We start from the raw sequence: 20,544 nt of genomic DNA, 5'->3' as shown, positions 1-20,544 counted from the left end.
CAATTAGAAGCTGAACACTGAATGATTAGTGATTCATGAATAATGAGCTCACAAACTTAAATGAGGAAATCCAATTTATATTTGCTTTGTCATGATGATCTTTTTCAAACCTATGTCTGTAACCAGAAATGAACTTAGACATCTCATAAGAAAGTGCGGGAACACGATTTTTTTTAATATATTTCTGAGAAATTCCTTTGAAAAAATGTGCAATACCTTACTTTCATACTCATATGGCAATGTTATGTGGAAGCTGTTTTTTTTTTTGATTGGTTGTTTTTTGTTTGTTTGTTTCTAGTTTATTTGTTTTTGTTGTTGTTGTTGTTGTTGGTTGGTATCCCAAAAGGGTTTTGTTTCTTTGAGCTCTCTTTGGACACTGCCAATAAAGTATGAGTGTCCCTATCCAGTAAGATAAAAGGTCCACTTATTTCAGGAACCTGTCTTCAGCAGTGGTCAATAGATGAGGCCAAAGAGAAGAACAGACACCCTCAGGCAACACACTCTGCCTTCATATTCAAACTGTAATCAATATTGTGTGATCTTATTTTTTTTAAACTCATACAGAGAACACTCACAATAAAACAACACAACCACCAATAGTTTATTCTCTAAAAAATAATCTTTAAAAAGTAATCTATGGTATGTACAGCTCTAATTAACCTGGTATGCCCTCATAGCTGACCCTGATTTCGGCAGGTGGAGATCCTTGAAAAGAGTGTCCAGTGCCTGCTTCCACAAAGGATATATGTGACAACAGAAGAGGAATTGCCAAAACTAAAGCAAACAGGTTGTTTCCACTTCAGTGGAAAGATGCTGTCCACATGTTTCAGCAACAGTGGCAACTAAATAAATGTGTAGTAGTCCAGCTATTAGAGAAGGACACAGAGTGAGTGTGCCAACTCTGGAAACTTGATACATGGGGTACTGCATTAAAGCACTGACTTGAGACTTTGTTTTCTTTCCTATTTGCTTTACAAACAACTCTTCATACATCTCTTCACACAATCCTCTTCAGAACCACCTGTACTTTCTTCTCTCCTATTTCCTGGAAGAGGAACATGAGAACAAAGCAACAAAACTTCTCACTTCTGTTTGTTTTAAATCTTCTCCTTTACTACCTCTAGCATTGTTTTCCTGTTGTTCTTCCATGCATTTACCTAGTTTTGGCAGTAAACTCCTTGGGCAGGAATGGTGTTTCTGTAAATTTCACTGTATTTATTGAGCTACATAATGATCATCCCCAGAACAGATTATTATTATGATTGCAATAGGTCTCCAGGACTAACCAGTCAGAATGAGAAAAGCCAGCTGTTTTTTTAAAAAATATAATATATATTCTTGACTAATATCAACTGCTTTCTGAGCTTTTTAGTGAGAGAGTGAGACTGCAAAGAATGTTGAACCTCTAAAACACTCCCATCTCAGAATTATGAATGGGCAATGGGATGCTCTCTAAAATGGGAAACCTGCTAGACTTTATCTGACTAGTCAGTCAGAATACTTTGTTTCATAACTGGCTTGTGCTTGATTGAAGAAAGTTTTACATTTTAACTCACTTAAGGGAGCTAACCCTCAGTTCTATGCTGAGTGTTGGGTTATTTTTTTTTGTTGTTTGTTTTGGTGCAGTTCATTTGTTTTTTTAGCTTTCACTTTCTTCTCTGGGATTTCTGGCAATCCTCTGTTCTGTTTGGGGTGGGATTTCAAAAAATGGCCAAGAGATTTCAATAGCACGAGCTCTCATGCTCCAGAGTTATTTAGAGTACTTGGAAAACTCCTGTTCTAGGTGTTTTGGTTCTCTGCCTTTGAAATGTGTATAATAATGGACTATCCTGTCAGACTGCTGAGAGAATCGGTGAATTTGGTGTTTTGTGGTCAGTGACTCTGCTGAGATGAGGTCTGAATTTTTATATTACCATGTAATCTACATATAGAGGTCATTATCATGGTTGTATTTATCTTTATTTTTATATTGTGTATATAGTAGTTTGTTGGATCAAAAACAAACCTTGTGATGGAATATCATAAGGTGCTATTTACTGATTTAGCAGATAGGGATAGTTTAGCTATAAGGTTATCACCAAGGCAGGGTTAAAATTTGAGCTTGGGCTTCCTTAAAGAAGAGATGACATGATTACAAGTGTTCTTTAGGCCTAAGAACTACGCCATGCATTATGGAAAACACAGATTAGGAAACTAAACATGTTTGATTTTGGTGTTAATACTGTAATGGCTGGTTGCTTTAAGATTGCTGTAACATGTTACTTGTGGTTATGAGTAATAATTGTTATTTAAAATATTGCAAAACTGTTAATGAGCACTAACCTTGTGTACACTAATTTCAAGATTGATGATACTACATGGAGGTAATGCTTGTGTAAATTTGCACGTAGATGTAAAGCAAGAGAGCTGAAGATTACTGGGAGAAAAGTGTCATTTTTCTAATACTCTTATACTGCAAAGTGGGAGGTGCCAGACAATAGGTGTCAGCACTGGCTCAGCTATGCACAACTTTGCTGCAAATGTAGATTAAAGCAGCTGGTGTTAAGCATAAATTTGCTGCGAACTATACTTTCAGCAAACTGAATGCCTGTAAAGAAACGCTGGAATAGTGTTTGACACTTGTTATAAAATAGCTTTTCTAGGGGTTGGACTGGGAAATAAAATAAATGAATCAGAAGATAAAAGCTGGTAAAAATAAAATATGTATTGTAGTTACTGTGACATATTTACAAAATTCTGAGGGAAAGACTGTTTCTGAAAATTGTAATTTAATTGGGTTTTGTTGTTTTTTGAATTGTTCAGAGAGATTCCTGGGAGGAAGACTTTGATATAGTGTTTTCCCCAGGGATTTAAAAGAAATAATAATAAAAAAAATAATTGAAACTAATTGAAACTGAAAAAGGAAAGCAAAATCACAACAATCAGAATGGAGCAGATAGTGTTAGGAAACTTCCATGAGACTTTGGAATTGTGCTGTTTTGTGATGGAATATTAAACTGGAACTAGGGATTTATGTATCTTGTTCATGAAAACAATGCACGTCCTGTAGGGGCTTGTGGATGATTCTGCAACAACTTTGGAAGAAAAAACAGGAAGACATAATGCAAAATGTGCAGTTGTGTAATGGAGAAGCCAGAAGAAACCACCACCAAGGAAAGGGAAGACAAAAAAAGTTTTGTCTTTCCTCTGTGTTTTGCTGGCAACGTGCACCTAAGAACTGGGATGTGATGATTAAGCCAGAAAAGGTAAGCCTAAATGCCTTAAGAGCCCAGGGAAAACATTATGGTCTTAGCCCAGCACCTCTTCTGAGGTGCTGGATCAGTCTGTCAGTTTTCTAGAATTGCTTTTATCTGGACAACACATTTCTGTTTAAATAATGTCCTCACAGGTTGAGGGTACTATAGCTTTAAAACTGTAAGAAAAGCTAGTGAAATAGTCTTGCAGTCAGTCTACTAGCAGATGTGCATGTATCAAGGAGTTTTCTAAATAAGCAGGTGCTGTCTTTAGAGATTGCTGTGTGGGGAATACCAATATTTGGTGAGGGATAGTTGGGAGAACCTCCCCTCTTCCTCCCCCTAAGTTTGCATTGTATTGCAAAATACTGAGAGTTTGTTGCAGTGCCCCAAGCCTGGCAGTGTAATCTAAAGGGAATGCAGTGGAATTGTGATCTATTACTATATAAAAGGGGGCGGGTCACTCTGCTTGTTCCAGCTCCTTTTCTGTCATTACGGCTGCAGAAGCACCAACCAAAGGCAGCTGGCACGCCTCTTCATTGGCTCTTATATAATATGGGGTTTCACAGGGCACTGATGTAGAAATAAAGTCAAACATTCTTGAGGCAGACTCATATTACTTGTCGTATCGCTGGTGCTCACTGCGCTGTGGGGTGTAGGGCTGCTCTCAGAAGGGTGGTCTGTGGCCCTATCTGAGTGAATTTTGGAAGGTGTACAGGATGGCTCCGAGTGAGGCAGTGGATGAACTTGTTTTCTTTGTGAATGGTAAAAAGGTAAGGAAGATTCCAGCTTTCTGTCCAGCTTGCTCCTGGATTGTGGCTCAGTTACTTACTTTTCTAGTCATATTTTTCCTCCTCTGAAGTTTTCTAATACCACCACATATGCCATGGCTTTTAAACATTAAATTGTGAAAACTATGTATTGCTTTGCTAAGTGGCTTTTTATCTTCTTTGACTTTCCCTTGTGAATTATTCAGAGAGTAACAGAACTATATAATGTTCCTTTTACATTTTAGATTTGTTGGCAATAATTTACTGCAATTTTTAGGTAACTACTTTTAAATAAGGGTGCGCTGCTTAATATAGGCATTTCTACTAGAAATAATTTCAGTAATTACAGGAGATCTGGTAAATGTAACTCAAATGTAACATCCATATAATTCATATATTCAGCAAGTAATTCTGACACTTGGTTCTTGAAAGGAATTTAGTAAAATGTTTATTCCATTTCCATTTAAGAAACTAGAAAACTCTTAAAAATCAAACTCCTTTAACTGATACTGATTCCTGGGTCAACTGCTGACAATAACCTAAGAGTGACTGTGTCTCACAGGAGGGTGGGGTGGTTCTTGCACATGATGGACACATTTTAACAGTTTGTCCCAGAGCCCCCTTTTTCAGTTTGGACTTTCTCTGGCTATCATTTTGCCTTGACTCTTCAAAACCTGGTAACAAGTCAAACCTGTCTCTTTCTTTGAACTGTGAGTATCGAGTTAGTTCTGTTCCTGAGCTCAGTTCAGTGCTAATATTGGTTCATCACGTTCCCCTTGCCTAGATACTTGGGCAGGGAAACTTGTGCTAAAGCAGCTTCCAGCTGGGAAACCTGGAAAGATGAGAGGGTTGCATATCCACTCCAGTGTGGAGCCAAGAGTTTGTGGACCTTCCCTGTGCACTGGGAAAATCATGTGCTGCACTAAGTTTGGGCTAGACAATTTTTTAATCCCTTGAGGGATCGCACGATACTCTCAGTTGGCTAAAAAGCTCTGTGCCCTGAACTACAGACTGGCACAGGATTACTATCAGTTTTGCTTTTGTTGATCTTTCATGCTAGTTTAATCAAGCGTAAATGTGAATGAGATTGTTGCTACAATTAGGGGTTTTAGTTATGAATTTGGATCCCAAACTGGATTGGAATTTGAAATTTCCAAGTTACTAGTGCATTTGATATCAATTTTTTTTTATTGAAATATCAATAGTTTACTGAAGAATGAAGTTTATATAGTATAGATTATAAGTTAGTCATAGAGCTCTTGAATGTAATACTGATGTAGAGCACAGCCCTGGTTCTGAGGTTTTATAAAGGATGACAATTGAAGCTCTCCTCACACAGATCAGTAGTGGTTCATATGTCAACATTAATTGACATATTAGCCGTTCTCTGTTTCTAGAGGGAGGTGAAAACCTAAAGCTTCAAGAAATGATGACTAGCTAATTGAGCCTGGTAGTTGAGACTGTGGCACAGGGTGATCTGTGAATGCCATCTGATGAATTTTCTGCTGTGGTGAGGAAAGGCGGCACACCATTAACTTGTTGTGTTCTTGCTCGGTGAAGTTTTAATGAGATCCCTCCTCTGTGAACCCCAATTTTTAAACAGTGAACTGGGAGCTCTTTGGTTCTTGGAGTAGGAGATTGCTGCAAATGTTTCAGGCAATCTGGACTTTGATACAGGCCAAGTGTCCTGTCTGGTTTTCTTTTTCTGGTATGCCCTAATGAAAGAGAATTGTAGTTCAGGTGCCAGACCAGCTAAAGTTCAAATGAAGTCTTTATAAACAAATTCTTATATACGTTTACAGGTGTTGCTTCAGCACTGGTTGGTGCTGAGGCATTACAGGAGCGTTGCTCTGCGTAAATTGGTAGAAAACCCCTTCTCCTGGAGAAAACTGTTGGCTAACATATGAAACCTCTATTAGTCAAAGCACAGAGATGGTCCTGTGAGACTCTTTTTTATTTGTGTGGGCTGGGGGAGAGAAGGGGAGAAAGAGCAATCTACATTAACGCCAGCAGAAGAAAACAACCTGTTTGTTTTGTACCTTCTGTCTGTTCTTGCTGAGTCTTGCAGCTAATGAACATGCTGTGAATGACATTGCCCTTGGTGCATTTCAGCAATTTTTATGGAACTGCTGTTCCTGTTTACAAAAGCCACACTTCAGAGCTGACCATGTGCATGTGTGGAGGGGTTTATCACAGTGTGATCTTGGCAGTTTGGCTAAAAAAAAAATCACCGGTGGATGATTAATACTACCAATGGTACCAACCCATTTAACATGTCAAAGCTCTTTCTGCATCCTTCCCTACTGGCTCATGGAACTTGCAGCGCTATCAAAGGAGCAGGTTCCACTTGCTCTACCCAGGGCCTCCAATGGCGCTTTCTTTTCTATTCCCTTTTTGGGTGCACTGCCAAAGTGGTTTGAGTTATAACCCAACCAAATGCAGGTTTAAAAGAAAGAATCAGACTCATGGGGCAATCTGATCTGTGGCAATGAATATGGAATTTGTTGGGATATTTGTGCCCATGAGAAGTTTTGTGATGGAAGGAGTGGTGGGAAATGCCTGGGCAGGTAGCAAGAAGAGAAGCTGAGGGGCAGGCACTGATCTCTTTTCTGTGGTGACCAGTGACAGGATTTGAGAGAACAGTGTGAAACTGTGTCAGGGAGGCTTAGGATAGATATTAGGAAAAGGTTCTTTACCCAGAGTGTGGCTGGGCACGGGAGCAAGCTCCTCATGGAAGTGGTCACAGCACCAAGCCTGACTGAGTTCAAGAAGTATTTGGATAATGCTCTCAGACACATGGTGTGATTGTTGGGGCTGTCCTGTGCAGGGCCAGGAGTTGAACTTTGATGATCATTGTGAGTCCCTTCCAACTCAAGATATTCTATGATTCTAAGTTAAGATATGACTCTATCCTTCTGGAGCCCTGACTAAACGTTCCAGTTAATTCAGTGCAAAGAATGTGATAGCATGGCCAGTGGGAAAGATTACTGCTGTGTGAATTCATGACAGCTTGACATTGCTAATGGGCTGCTGATATTCTGTCATAGTACAAAACACTGTGGTTTGTAAGATAGGAACTTGGATAGCAACAAATTCTTCTTTCTTGCATTAATCCAGTCTACACTGTTGTCAAGAAAAAGTCTCCTTGGAACAGCTGAGCATACTCCACATTCAGGACTGTTTATTTTAAGCACCTGTTTACCTCACTGAGCATAAAGATTGGCACACAACTAACTCAAAGTTATCTTAGTAGTTTGTCTAGACTATAATGGAAAACAACAAGCTCAATTTAAAGCTAATAGTGGTAATTTTGTTTTCCTCGGCTGACAAATCTGCCTCATGCATATGTAGCATGTAATTTTAGTTCAAACATGTAGTCAATATTTCTATTTCTATTCTGAATGCTAAGAGGGGATCTATACTGAAAGCCACATTAGAGCTCTTCAAAAATTCTGTGGATTGCAGATGGGACTGGCTAAAATACAGGATTTTTTTGGGATGAGCTTTGGGACCCTCTGGGTTCTACATAAACAGTGAATTACAAGTTTTCAGTGTGCTGGTTTAAAGCAGAACAAAATGTTCTCCTGACCAATAGCAGACTTACACTGTGTGGTTATATTCAGTTTGTTCATCTGTGTTCTAGCCTTTTTTCCTGGTAAATAAATTTGAAATCTCTCATTGACTCCAGGAACAACACATTCACAGATTTTAAGGTCCTTTACAGTTGACTAGCCTGACTTGCTGTGTGACAGTCTGGTTTAAATCTTTCTCTTTCTCTTCTTGCAATTTACTGAGTGACTAGGGACTAGTGATTGAATGGGAGGTTGTCCTTCAGGAAAGCATCTGTTTCTCACTGAAAGACCCTAGCTGATGGAAAGCGTGCTTGGTAAACTAGGAAAGTTTCTTTTTTCTCTTTCTTTCTGTTCCTCTGTTTACCTTGTTCAACTACTGTTCTTTTAAATTGAAACATCTTTTTTTAACTTTCTGGGAATAACAATTTAAATATGATGCTTTATGTTGCAAAGGCAAAGTTATCTGAATTAGAAAAAGGCAAGTAGAGAAACTGGAAAATAAAATATTTCTTGAGATGTACATGAAACTACAGGGAAGTGAGTTCAACATATCTCTCTCTGGAGTAGCCCATGGGCTCTAAAAGTGTAGAGTACTGCTTCAGAACCTGTTCCACATAGTACTTAAAAGCTTGAATAACTGTAGGGCCGGGCTGGGCTCCCAGCTGAGGTGGGTCTGAGTATTTCAGATTCCTAGAATCAGTAGACAAATAGACATGTAATACAAACACAGCAGAGCAAAGTTGTTGAGAGTCATTTGAGTGTCAGTGCCATCCTAACACTTCCAGCAAAGTTTCTTTCTGAATTTCATTAATAATTAAGTTACTGCATGCAGTAAAATCCAATTTTTAATCTGCCAAAATGTAGCTGGCAATCTGATATACCTGCAATATGGCATTTGATTTAAAAAAAATCCCTAAAATAAAACAAAGCACCAAATGCTAAAAAACAGTAACTGGCCAAAAGAGAAATATTTCTTTAACTGCAGTATCTATGTAGTCTGATCCTACAACCACTGAATGCAATGGGTATAATTCAGTTTCTTTCTGTACAAGGGCACTGAGGGAGGTGAGCACGAGTTGTGATACTGAGCTGTGAATCATATTGTACTGGGCATCAGACAAGAGATGTTATCCCCACCTACAGAGTTTTCAAATATTTTAAGAACAAATCACAGCAGGTGATTGCAACAAACAACTGGAGGAATGATATGCTGGAGGACAAACCTGTATAAATGACAATGAAAGAAAGTCAGGAACAGCAATAAGTTCTTACTTTGTGCCCAGCGAGAGAGACTCATAAACAAGCATCCTCCCACCAGGAATCTGAGTGAAAAGAAATGACTCCTTGCTCTCTGATGTTTGAGATTTATGTTAATGCAGAATGTCCTCCAAACTCTTACCTCTTATTTCCCTCTGATTACTAGTCTCTACCAGTATTGCAAATATACAGCTACAGTGGAGTAGTTTGAAGTGACTGAAGTAGAGATCCAGAGCTGTTGGTTTGAACAGAGTAAGGGTGTGGATTGTTTGGGACATGGTCTTCTGCATAGTGGGAACCACTTCCTGATAAAATTGAGCAAAGGTTTGAGTTTGGGGCTTTCCACATGCTGAAGTACTTCACTGAAAGTGCATGGAGCTGAGTGGTTAAATGAAGAATGAAGGTTTAGGCCTGAGATTAATTTGTTACTTCCTGAAAAGAAGCCAGTGGGCCAAACTTCTAATTGACAGAGTGCATCTTGGATTCTTTCAAGAAAACCTCTTGAGACATTTTCTTTGGTCTAAGTACAAAATAATCTCAATAGTCTTTAACTATTCTGAAGCTTTTTGTCTGTGCCCGGCTATCTCGGAAGCTGCTTTGGAAGGGTTTGCAATGTCCACTGGCACAGGCACAAGGAAGAAACTCAGGTTGACAGTGACAGTGGGAGTTGCTGGGGAAGGCTCTTTGCCCGTGAAATGGCTCTGAAAGGCCACTTGTCCACTTTTAGTCACAGGGGTTTTTGGAATTATCTACTCGTGTCTGTTTGTTTGCCACACTGCTGCAGAGGGATGTGTGGGCTTACTCTGAACCGGATGGCCCCACAAGAGCTGCTGCGTGCTCTTATTTATTTCTATGCATCCAGAAGGTGAGGGAACTCTTAATAGCAACCATGAGTGCTGCATGATGTGCAGTGTGACATTCCCAAAATAGAAGAATGAACTCTGTTTTCTTTTCAAGGAAAGATATTTACATTACCCCCAATGCAGGAGTGAGATGTGCAAAAAATGACCAGTTGTGTTTTGTAGCAGCAATTTTATTGGATGGTTCTAAACAGGTGGACTCAAATAGGAAGTATGAACCTTGTCTCTTTAGAATAAGCCTGTCACGTGTCAAAAGCATAAAAGTGAAACAGTACAGAGGGTTGTGAAGGTTTCTTATCAGTAAAAAAGCAAAAAACAAACCAACTTGCACAAATGACCTCTGTTTCAATTTGCCCTTCAAACTGAGAGTGATTAATTTAAATAAACTGTCAGTATTGTACTTAGGACTTGCATAACATAATAGCCAAGAACACATGATTACATTCTGGCACACAGTGAATTCAGAAAAGTTTCTTGACACTTTATTAACAACAGAAAAAGGGGGAGACAAGCTCTGTGGCCATTCGGAGGCAAGGGCAGAACTTTAATTTCTGACCATTGGGCAAAGGTTGAAGTAAAATGTCTAATGGATACCCCCTAATAGCGTTGCTTACTCATAGGATGGAGCTGGCTCAAAATGTGCAGAGAAAATTTCTCCTTGCTTGGAATTTCGTATTCCCACATTTAGGATGGCTATTAATGCAACATGATTGATTTAGGATTAGAAAGGAAGAAAGAGAAACTTCAAGAGGATTGATGATGCTTGCTGCCCATCCTGCAGCACCTGTGTTGTCACAGAATTTTTGGTGTTGCTTTTTTTTCTCTGCAAAGTCTATTGCTGCTGCTGTTTCTGTCATTCTGTTTATCTGCTCGTTTTTTCTGTCTCTTCTATCAGTAAGAAGAAGGGACTGAGTTCAGCCATGCATAGTCAGTAAAGATGAGACACCATTTGGGGAAATGTCAGGAATCCAAAACTTGAGTACAAAACAGTTCTTTCCTCACTACTAACTCTGTTCGCCATTTTTGATGAAAGCTTTTTTTGGATTTGCCTCAGTGTGCCATGGCTGAAAAACTCTGACCCATGTAAGGCATATCCACAATAAATTCAAGGAAACATTGTGTCTGGATACATGACCAACGTTGCTGAATTAATCAGTGATTTTGCTCCCTAATTTGGAAAAGCAGTTGCAGAAAGACCAGACTTTCTCATTCCAACTAAATATCTGTGTTGTAAAACCTTCTGTGTATAACAGTACCTTTTGCTTCTTGCAGGTGGTGGAAAAAGATGTGGACCCAGAAACAACTCTGCTAACTTATCTGCGAAGAAAATGTATCCAGTGTTAGAAGAAACTGCAGAAGGCTTTAAATGCCTACAGCATTTCATGATTGTTTACTGCTGTGTCTGTCACTTGAGTGCTAGGCAGAGCTTTAACACAGAGTATAAGAGGGAGTGGTCTGCATGGTCTGGTGTTTCTTCCTGGCAGAGATTACAGCTGGTATTCCTAGCATTAACTATAGCAAATTTTAAATAATATACTTTAAATAAACTTTAAGTACTTTATTAATGCTTTGAAGGAAAAACTCTCAGAATGTCTAGGAACTGGAATACGATAGAAAGGAAGCAATATTGAGATTACAATAAAATTGAAGGAAATTTAGTTCTGTTCCACACAAATTGCAAAGAATTTTCTGGCCAAAACATCATAGCCCCTTGAAATCCTTGCTGTATCATCCATTAATTTGTATGTTACTGGATAGCTAATATCCAATAAATGACAGTTCTGTGGCTTGTTTATCAGATGACCCTGGGAGGCAAGCTCAGATGTACCACCGTGTACCATGGGCATGTTTACATGAGAAGATGCAGGAAGTCACGTTTCACTCCTGTTTGAAGCTGGTCAACACGTGAGTCAGAATAGCTTCAGAAGCTGGGTAACTATTACTGTGGTGACCAGGCTGGCTACACTAGGGCTGGTTCTGTAGGTAGTGTCATTCCATATTTTCTGAGTTTTTGTCTGGCCAGCTGGGTGTGTACATGTGCCAAACTGTTCATATCTGTGTTGGTGTATTACTTTTTCAAGTCATGCATACTTATTTCACCCTGCTGTCGTGTTCTATTTGTCTGGGATCTGAAGGAAGTATGAGGGCATGAATCACACTCCTCTTTGGATTTCCAACAGAACTATCAACAGCCCTATTGATCTGACTGTACCTCATGTGGATAAAGGTCAAGAGGAACTATAAGTGGCATAACTCTTGTGCCTGTGTGCCTTCCTTACCACTAGGCCTTTTGTGCCTAAGCTTGTTGATATCTAATGCAAATAGCTTTGGAAAGGGATAATCTCAGCTCTTCAAAACCTACGTATCTTCTGCATGAGCATTCTGGGGAATTTATTATGTACATGTCTGGTTAAGGACAGACAAATACTTTCAGAAACGTGCTTTATCGAGGCAGGTTAGCACTGTTGTCAAGAAAAACATTGGATGACATAGGAAAGCTGTATTTCTGCTCAAGCAGGCACATGATTGTATGAAAAGCAGATGAGGCACTTAGGGACGAGATTTAGTAGAGGACTTGGCAGTGTTAGGTTAATGGTTGGACTTGGTGATCTTAAACATCTTTTCTAACCTAAATGGTTCTATAGTTTCTATGATTCTTTGAAAATAGTCAGTTCCAGAATCTTTGCAGTGAAAGTGAAGGTGATTTGAGTTCCCTCTATCACAGTTCCTGTTGTTTTTTCGCAGGCCTAAGTTGATTATCTCAACACAGGCACATGTCCATTGCCAATGAAATCAGCTGGTTTTTTCCCCACCAAAATGTCTCAGCATTGTCCAATCCTCTTTGCAATAAATAACACCTTCTAATTACCTTCTAGTGAATGAAGGAACCCAAAGCAAAAGTGACTCAAGGAATTTTCTTCTGAATCCCTTTGCAGAATATTTGATCTAATGCCTGATCGTAAAGTATAGACATGAGCTCTGCAGCAGAGGATGTTATTGGATAGCTAATGTCCAATAAATGACAATTCTGTGGCTTGTTTATCAGATGACCCTAGGAGGCAAGCTCAGAGGCAGGGGTTCCCATCACGTAGCAGAGGAATCTGCTTAGGCCAGTCCATGTGCTTTGTGAGGTCCCAAGTGTCTTTGCAGAGGTTGTGTGCACCTCCACCAGTTCTGGCTCTCAGTGTCTACCTCCTATGGTTTTATGGGAACCAGACTCCTGGGAAGTGTGCTTGGCTGGTTTTGTCCCTAGGAATTTGGCAAGTGATTCTAGATGGGGTCAAGAGAGAAGGTTGGGTGGCCAAAACATGAGTCTTGAGATGTAGATAGTTCAGGAGCAGTTCAAGTGAGATCCTGGGAGTCACCAGGTGTGGGAAGAAGTCGACAAGCACCAGTCAGAGGTGCTGGAGGAGATGTCACCATTCAGCTCAGGGATGTGGCTGCATGCCTGAACAGCTCCTGCTCAGCAATTACTGAGTGCTTTATCTCCCTTATGTCATTTCTTTCTCTGAGTAATGGAAAGTGGGAACTGTTGAAGTTCAGATTTTTTTTTTAATTTATTCTAAGAGTCTGTTGGAACGTGGGCTGCCTCCTTATTAGGGCTTTGAGTGTTGATCTCAAAGGTCACATGCCAGCGTTTGAAACTTTGCTTATGTCAAATTATTAAGCAATAAAAATGAGTGCGTGGTTTCCAGCACGAACTTGTTGCTCAGCCTTGATTGACAGCTTGAGCAGGTTTCTGTGAACACTTTTCATGTTTTCCTTAATTCCTGTACTCTCAGTGGGCCTGTGTGGAACCAAACTAGGCTGTGGAGAAGGTGGATGTGGTGCCTGCACTGTTATGATATCCAAGTATGATCCCTTTCAGAAGAAAATTCTGTATCCTTTATGATTTGAACTGTGAATAGATCCAGGTTCTTGGCATTCCAGAAATGATATTCTTTTGTTTCATTTTTTAAAAAACTTATATAATGAATATTTCTGCCAAAACAGTACTTTTCACTTTCAGAACATAAACTCAGAAGGCTAAGACAAGAAGGTATTTTTTCTTAAAGCATTGCACAGAACTATTTCGTTGTGCCCTGCAATATCTGCACTGATTCTAGCACATAGTCTTATCTGCCTTTTCCCATTTCAGAAATACTCTTGCAGTATAATGTAGCTTTTCCCTATGATGATCCAAATAATGATTACTGTGATAAAATCTTTATTGTTATTGTATTACTACAATAATCTGGTTTCTGTATGCCAGCAGATATTAACTTTTTTCTCTACTTGCAACTGTCAGAATTATTTCCTGAGAAATAAACTTTCCTCCTGTTCTCACTTTAATTAATCAAAAGGTAAAGCATTGACATTAAACAAAAAGGGGAATAGGGAGAGAGGATGAGGCAGAGAGACAGGCTCCAGTTTATATTTACCGTGGGGAATAGAAAGCACTGAAATCTGATATATTTGGAATAATACTTGGAGATACTTTAAATTGGATCATCTAACTTAGTGGTTCTTAATAGTGTGGCAATAAATAGGATATTAGGGTCATTATTCTGTCTTGATAGAAATGAGATAAAGTACCTAGTTCTTCTAAGAGTTTTGGCCACATTATTCTGTTTTACCTTCAGTCTAGAATTTTTCCCTATGTGTGCCCTCTAGAAACAGCTTTCTAGGTAAAAGGCCAAGAACTCTGTGCTCTTGATTAACTTTGCAAGTGGCCAGCTGTATAACATCTTGGTATTTGTAGTCTCCCCCTATATATTACTTCTATTGGTTGTGTAGCTTAACGTGCAACAAGGATGTTTATAGTTGTTATTTCTAGGTTAAATCATATGGTTCATGCTCAGTTTAACCTTCAAGTGAAGTTGATGAGAACTTTGGATGACTAGGTGTGTAGGATTTGGCTTGTAACTAATACTTGTAGCACATCTATTTAAGTTCTCTTATTGTGCCCACTACTGTAGTGTCTAAGTACTCTTCATTCCTCCTGTTCTCTTTTTCCTTTGTTGAGCAGCACTGTCAAATGAAATGACCTTAATTTAATATTTTAGCCACCATACTGCCAATGCTTGTCTCTTCCCTGTCTGTGCCCTGCATCATGTAGCTGTAACTACTGTTGAAGGCATAGGAAACACAAAATCCAGGCTGCACCCAGCCCAGGTAAGCTATTAATCCTGGTAACTTTAAATCCTCTATCCCTGTTTTCCTAGGATAATTACTTCTGTTACAGAGTGTTGAGACCTCCATTGTAATGTTAAAGCCAAGAGATTGGCTTTCCACATGAGTAGTCCATACTTGGAGGGATGTCTAAGTGCCAGAATCATCACCCTGGGTCAATGCTGCAGCTCTGTTATGCCCCTAGCAAGTTAACTGGTGCTATCCTGGCTGAATTGCTAATGCTTTTGTCCTAGGGCTACGTGGCAGCATTTGGTTCACATCCTGGACTGGAGAGACTGACGTTGCAGGGAAAGCCAATATAGTGACTTGGAGCTAGGAAATCTGAGATGGGTTTTGACTCTCCTACGGCCTTCCGTGAATGACCTTAGTTTCTCATCCTGCATAGTTAGGAACTGCGAAGTAAAGTTTGCTTCAGCAAAGTTTCTGTAGTCTCAAAATATTCTTGTTGTGGAGGTGTGACAGGAATGTGAAGCCTTGCTTTTCTAGCACAGTGTTATAATGCAGCCTTACCTCAGTAAACTGTGATTCATCTCAGTTTGCACAGTGGGTAGAACTTGTGCCAATATCTATCTAAGACAGCAAACAACAAAGTGAAAAATAAGTTAGATATGCATCAATGGATGGCAGCTAGTCTGACCTTTGTTTGTTTATCTTCTTCTCCCTACTTCCCATGAAGATTCCAAGCTTTGAAACTCAGACTCAGGTAGCCCCGACATTCCTAGCATGGTAAATCTGAAGAACTCCTGATCTCGCTAGAGGCTTCTAGTCACCTCCAGTTACAGTGTGTGTTCGAAGCCTAGGTACAGACTTTTCATGCTGTTTTTTAATTTGAAGGCTGCTTCACAGATTGATTGACGACCTCATCAGATAACATCTGGTGATAATCTTATCTCCCCTCGTGAAACTGGGTGTTCTTTTTAGCAGAGATGTTACAGAAACAAGCACAGCACTGATGTCATTGTGATATTACGGACTAATGGTTGTTTTTACTTTTTCTCAGGAGAGGATAGCAAAAAGTCATGGTTCCCAATGTGGCTTTTGCACACCAGGCATTGTCATGTCCATGTATACATTGCTTCGGAACAACCCTGAGCCCAAAATGGAAGACATTGAAGATGCTTTCCAAGGTAATACTCATAAACCCTGCAGGGATGTGACCTGTTCTGCTGTTATTACATCTGCTTCACCAAATGGGTTGGAGGTGCACCTTTTTTTAATGTATTTTATTAAAAATAGCTGATTGTTATGAGGTTAAGAGCTAGCTTTTCCACTAGGGGACTGGGTAGGTGCTATGAAGTGAAAAAAAAAAAGGCCTGTAAAAGATCTCACAGAACCTCATTCTTTGCCCATAAGCAGGGGCAAGTGGCCTCAGTCTTGGATTAGGAACCCACTGATATTATCACAGAACAAAAGGTGGCCTGTCACTGAGGGACTTGCAAGTGTCCTTGCTTATTCATTGCTGTGACAAGAGCCTGCAGAGGTGATGGAGAACATCTGGGCCAGGCAATCTCAAGTAAAGGACCAAGACAGCAATATGCATGATGGGAATGGGGCAGAAACCAACTGTGCAAATCATCTGAGAGGCTGTTGTTATTGCTGAAGTTAGAGTCATTACTGTGCTTCCAGAAATGATCCAAGAGAAATGATGATGCAGGAGAAAGCAAACTCTGTGTAATTCAGGAGAGGAAATACAGTTGTCACACTGATAAGGCTCACACAATTGAGATAAATGAGTACTGAATAAGGCAGATTGAATTTGTTCTAAATGAATTTCAATTTAAAATTTCAACAAAAAGTAATAGTAGGATTGTTGCAGGTTTACTAATGAAATTTTTTCCCTCCCAGTTTTTTCATTAGCTTTATCTATATTTGACAATCTTTTGTGAGAAACAATGAAGTTATCTAAAAGAAGAGAAGTTCGTAGCCAAATGGTGCTAAATCTTTAACCTTTTGCTCTGGCAATGCAGGGAACTTGTGTCGATGTACAGGCTACAGACCCATTCTGGAAGGATACAGGACATTTGCTAAAGTAAGTGTCTTCAGATAACGTTTAAAAAAAATCTGGAGGACTGGTTGTTTTTCTCTCTGCTACTGAAACACATCATGAGCTGAAAAGGGAAGGAAGGAGATATACATGCTGCAACAATGCAGCTCCAACTTTTGACCCCTTTGTATGTGCTTCATACATTAATAATGCAAAAAGACCAACTCCTTTACTCACTCCAGTTACTGGAAGAGGGACACTTGAATGAAATCTGCCCGATGGTCCCTTATTGGATCACAGGTAATCAGACTGTAATTCTATTCTGTAAGTCTCTAAAAAACAATCTTCGCATAATACAGTTTGCAGATGATTCCTGATGTGGAAAAAGTTAAAGGTATGGTGCACTGATAGGGACATGCTGTGGAGGAATCTGATGAGGAATTTGCTTGCTTGAAAGATCAACTGCAGAGCTGGAATAGCTCTGAAAAGAAGTTGAAGTCACTGCTGTATAGCTCTTGTCCAGAATGATTCTGCTGGTTTGGGTGAGATATGAAACTTTGCCATAAAATTTCTCTAGTCCCTTTTTACGTGAAAGACTGCTGGAGTCTGTGAAGAGATCATTAGGTACTTCAGTGATTACTAGCCACTTGTGGGGGTACACTGGTATTAAATATCAAAAGGAAAGAATTTAGAATGATGCCCATTAATTTAATTTTATTATCTAGAAGTGAGATCAACTAAAGATAATACAAACAAGACTGAGATCCACCACAAATGGCTGATAAACCCAGCTGATATAGCCTACTTGGATTGCCAACAGGCTTTCAACAGTGTCTCACCAAAGAGAAAATAAAGAGTCATATGGGGTAAGAGGGAAGAAATTTGTATGGATGAAAGATTGGTTAAAAGGCAGGAAATGGTAGGTAGGAGAAAATGGTGTATTTTTGCAGTGGAGGGAGGTCAGTGTTGGAGTTCTGCTGGGACATGTGGTGGAGCAAGGCTGTCGAAGGTATCCCTAAATGCTGTGGAAAAGAGTGTGAGTAGTGATGTGTTGCCAAGTTAGTCTGGGTAGCGAAGGCAGGAACTGACTGAGGAATTTCAAAAGGATTTTATCGACCTGAGAGAATAGAATGGGATAAAAAATTGAGGGCAAATAAATGCAAAGCAATTTACAGAGTGAAATGCAGTTCTCATTTTGCATATAAAAAGACAGGCTGTGAGCAGACACAAGTTCATCTTCCTGTTACTAAACAGAAAGATGATCTTGGGGGTCGGATAAACGGTTTCATGTAAGCATGAACTGAATGCTCGCTGACGGTGAGAACAACACTTCAAAGGGTAGAGAACAAAACAGAAAACACTGCCATGATGTTTTCTGTATCATGGCTCTTCCTACACTTGAGTATTCTGTGCAGTTCTGCTCCTCTCATCCCTAACATGGTGTAGCAAAACAGGAGAAAATTCAGACAAGTGGAAAAAGGATCACATCTGTGGTAATCTGACTTCCACATAGGGAAGCACTGAGTAATCTGGGGCACTTCAGCCGGGAAAAGTGATGCCAGGGAGAGGAGGGGGCTCTATATAGCCCATATACTGGTTTATTTTGACCTCTGATAACGATCTACAAAATTGTGACTGGCAGGTGGAATGTGGACAGGCATCTGCTGTTTGCTGCCTCTCCCAATAAAAGAGCAATTCAAGAAATGAAACTAGTTGGAGTCAGGCTGAAAAAGAAATCAGATCTTCTGCCTGGTGGTAGAGCACTAGGTATTGTATGTGCTTGTCACTTTTAGTCTTCTCTGGGTGTCCCCTCACAGCTCCAGCTGGAGCAGAGACACTGGTTGAATGAGAGCAGTTCTAGACCAGAACAAGAGGTCTGTCAGCAGAACGGGCATGACCCAGCCATCACACTGTGGGATATTGCCTTGCATTGCCAAGAGAAACATCTACTTGGTTGGCATCTTCCATCTCCTACTTCTGCTTTGGATATAATAGATGTGGGATCAATTTCCCTCAAAAGGGAATCAAGTCTACTTTATTTCCTTGGAATCTGCACATTTTTCTCAGAACAATTTTTGTTCCCACAGGACATGAATTGCTGTGGCAGAGTTGCCAATGGCACTGGATGCTGTCGTAGTAGGAGGGAAAATAGCACGGTAAACTGAATGTTAGAACCCATAACCTCAATTTTGAATATAATATTAGAGCTTTGATGCATTAGCTACCTGTCTGGCTCTACTGTGGTGCAGATATTCAGAGCTCTCTGAGCTGTATTCAATGTCTGTCTCTTGGAAAATGATGTGACTGTGTATGTCCTGATGAGCATGACTAGCCATCATGACACAGGTTTTACAATAGTGAGACAGATAAGTTCCTGCTGAATCTACAAGGTGCAACATTTTTGCAAAATAGCATAGTGGCAACTGTTAGCAATGTGCTACCCTCTTCTGGTATATTGAAGTGATCCATCTTCCTGTGAAAACAGATCTGAAAACCAGTTAATTCCCCAGTATGATCTTTCCCAAACTTTGCAGTCCAGTGATGAATGAAGTAATTTAATCTCTGTTCCAACAAACTCTGCAGTTGGAACCTTTTGGAATATCTGGAGCAAAAAAGTTAATCACACTTCATGTACCACTTGAGGTACAAACAATGAAGGAATGAAAACAAGGAATTGAGGAATAAGGTAGAGTGAGTATATAATTAATTTAGGAAACAGAGAATATAGAGAAATTCACTGCCAGAAAATTCCAGTGAATTTCTGTGGTTTCTTTGTTAGGAAATATCCAGTGTTGCGTGGAATACTCCAGCAATAAGAATGCTAGGAGTTTTCTCATCCAAATAGTTTATAAATGGAAAAGGTTACTGCAAAATTCTGCAATCCAGGGATTGATAAAAGGGAAGGACTACATTCTGTAAAAATCAGAATGTTTTGACTTTATTTAAAGTAGTTGAAATGTGCTTGTTTCTTCTTCAGAATGGGGGCTGCTGTCAAGGAAAAGCCAATGGTCCAGGCTGCTGCATGAATGGAAAAGAAGACAGTGTGGTAAGGTGCCTTTCAACTATTAGTTTTTTCTCTGTTTCTGATGTTTGTAAGTCTTAGCTCTGGCTTGTTGTATGCCCAAGCCCAGTGCTTTTAATTTGGCTGTATTTATGCAAAGCAGTTTAGACTAATTTGTATTTTATGGTCAGAAAAGCATATATCAGAAAAGGTATCTTCGATTTAATTTAACATACCAGGGTGAAAGGGCACTTTTGATTGACAAAAACATATTAGTGTTCAGGGTTGAGGTTTCAAACATTCATTGAAATCGGAATAAAAAGACTGAAGAACCTTAAGCACTGGATGAGGTGGCATCACTTCACTGGGTTTGCTATTCTTTGCTCCATGAAATAGTAACAAGAATTTGACTAGAAAAAGGAATGACTTCGGGTTCTATGTGGATAGCTTTGTCCTCTGCCACTAGCCACTCGCACTTTCTCTGTCATAGACAATGCTGTCCTCCAGCCTGTTCAATTCTTCTGAGTTCCAGCCTTTGGACCCCACACAGGAGCCAATCTTCCCACCGGAGTTAATGGTAAGTTAATTCAAAAAGAAATAGTGTGTGATTTGTTGGTTTCATTGTTCTGCACGGGGTTTGAGTGACTCTGCCCTGAGGAAATGGCTGGACAAAAGCTGGCTGCTGATAAAGGAAG

General features: G+C 39.7%; 1 protein-coding gene across 2 annotated transcripts in view; it reads left to right on the top strand.

Moving 5' to 3' along the window:
* Positions 1–3,719: 3,719 nt before the first annotated feature.
* Positions 3,720–20,544, top strand: part of XDH (xanthine dehydrogenase) — a 53,208-nt gene continuing 36,383 nt past the window's right edge. The window contains exons 1-9 of one of the 2 annotated variants that reach the window (XM_032681951.1): positions 3,720–4,006; positions 10,965–11,022; positions 13,475–13,571; positions 14,738–14,846; positions 15,865–15,991; positions 16,832–16,893; positions 18,936–19,004; positions 19,826–19,894; positions 20,340–20,426. In XM_032681951.1, coding sequence (XP_032537842.1) covers positions 3,953–4,006; positions 10,965–11,022; positions 13,475–13,571; positions 14,738–14,846; positions 15,865–15,991; positions 16,832–16,893; positions 18,936–19,004; positions 19,826–19,894; positions 20,340–20,426 — 732 coding nt within the window. In that variant the 5' untranslated portion in view covers positions 3,720–3,952. The remainder of the gene's footprint in view (positions 4,007–10,964; positions 11,023–13,474; positions 13,572–14,737; positions 14,847–15,864; positions 15,992–16,831; positions 16,894–18,935; positions 19,005–19,825; positions 19,895–20,339; positions 20,427–20,544) is intronic. The other variant, XM_032681950.1, reaches the window with a different exon arrangement.

This window comes from Chiroxiphia lanceolata, chromosome 3 (genome assembly GCF_009829145.1).
Source record: "Chiroxiphia lanceolata isolate bChiLan1 chromosome 3, bChiLan1.pri, whole genome shotgun sequence".
Lineage (NCBI taxonomy): Eukaryota > Metazoa > Chordata > Aves > Passeriformes > Pipridae > Chiroxiphia > Chiroxiphia lanceolata.
Note: the sequence above shows the minus strand (reverse complement) of the source record. Positions and strands in the feature narration are given on the sequence as shown.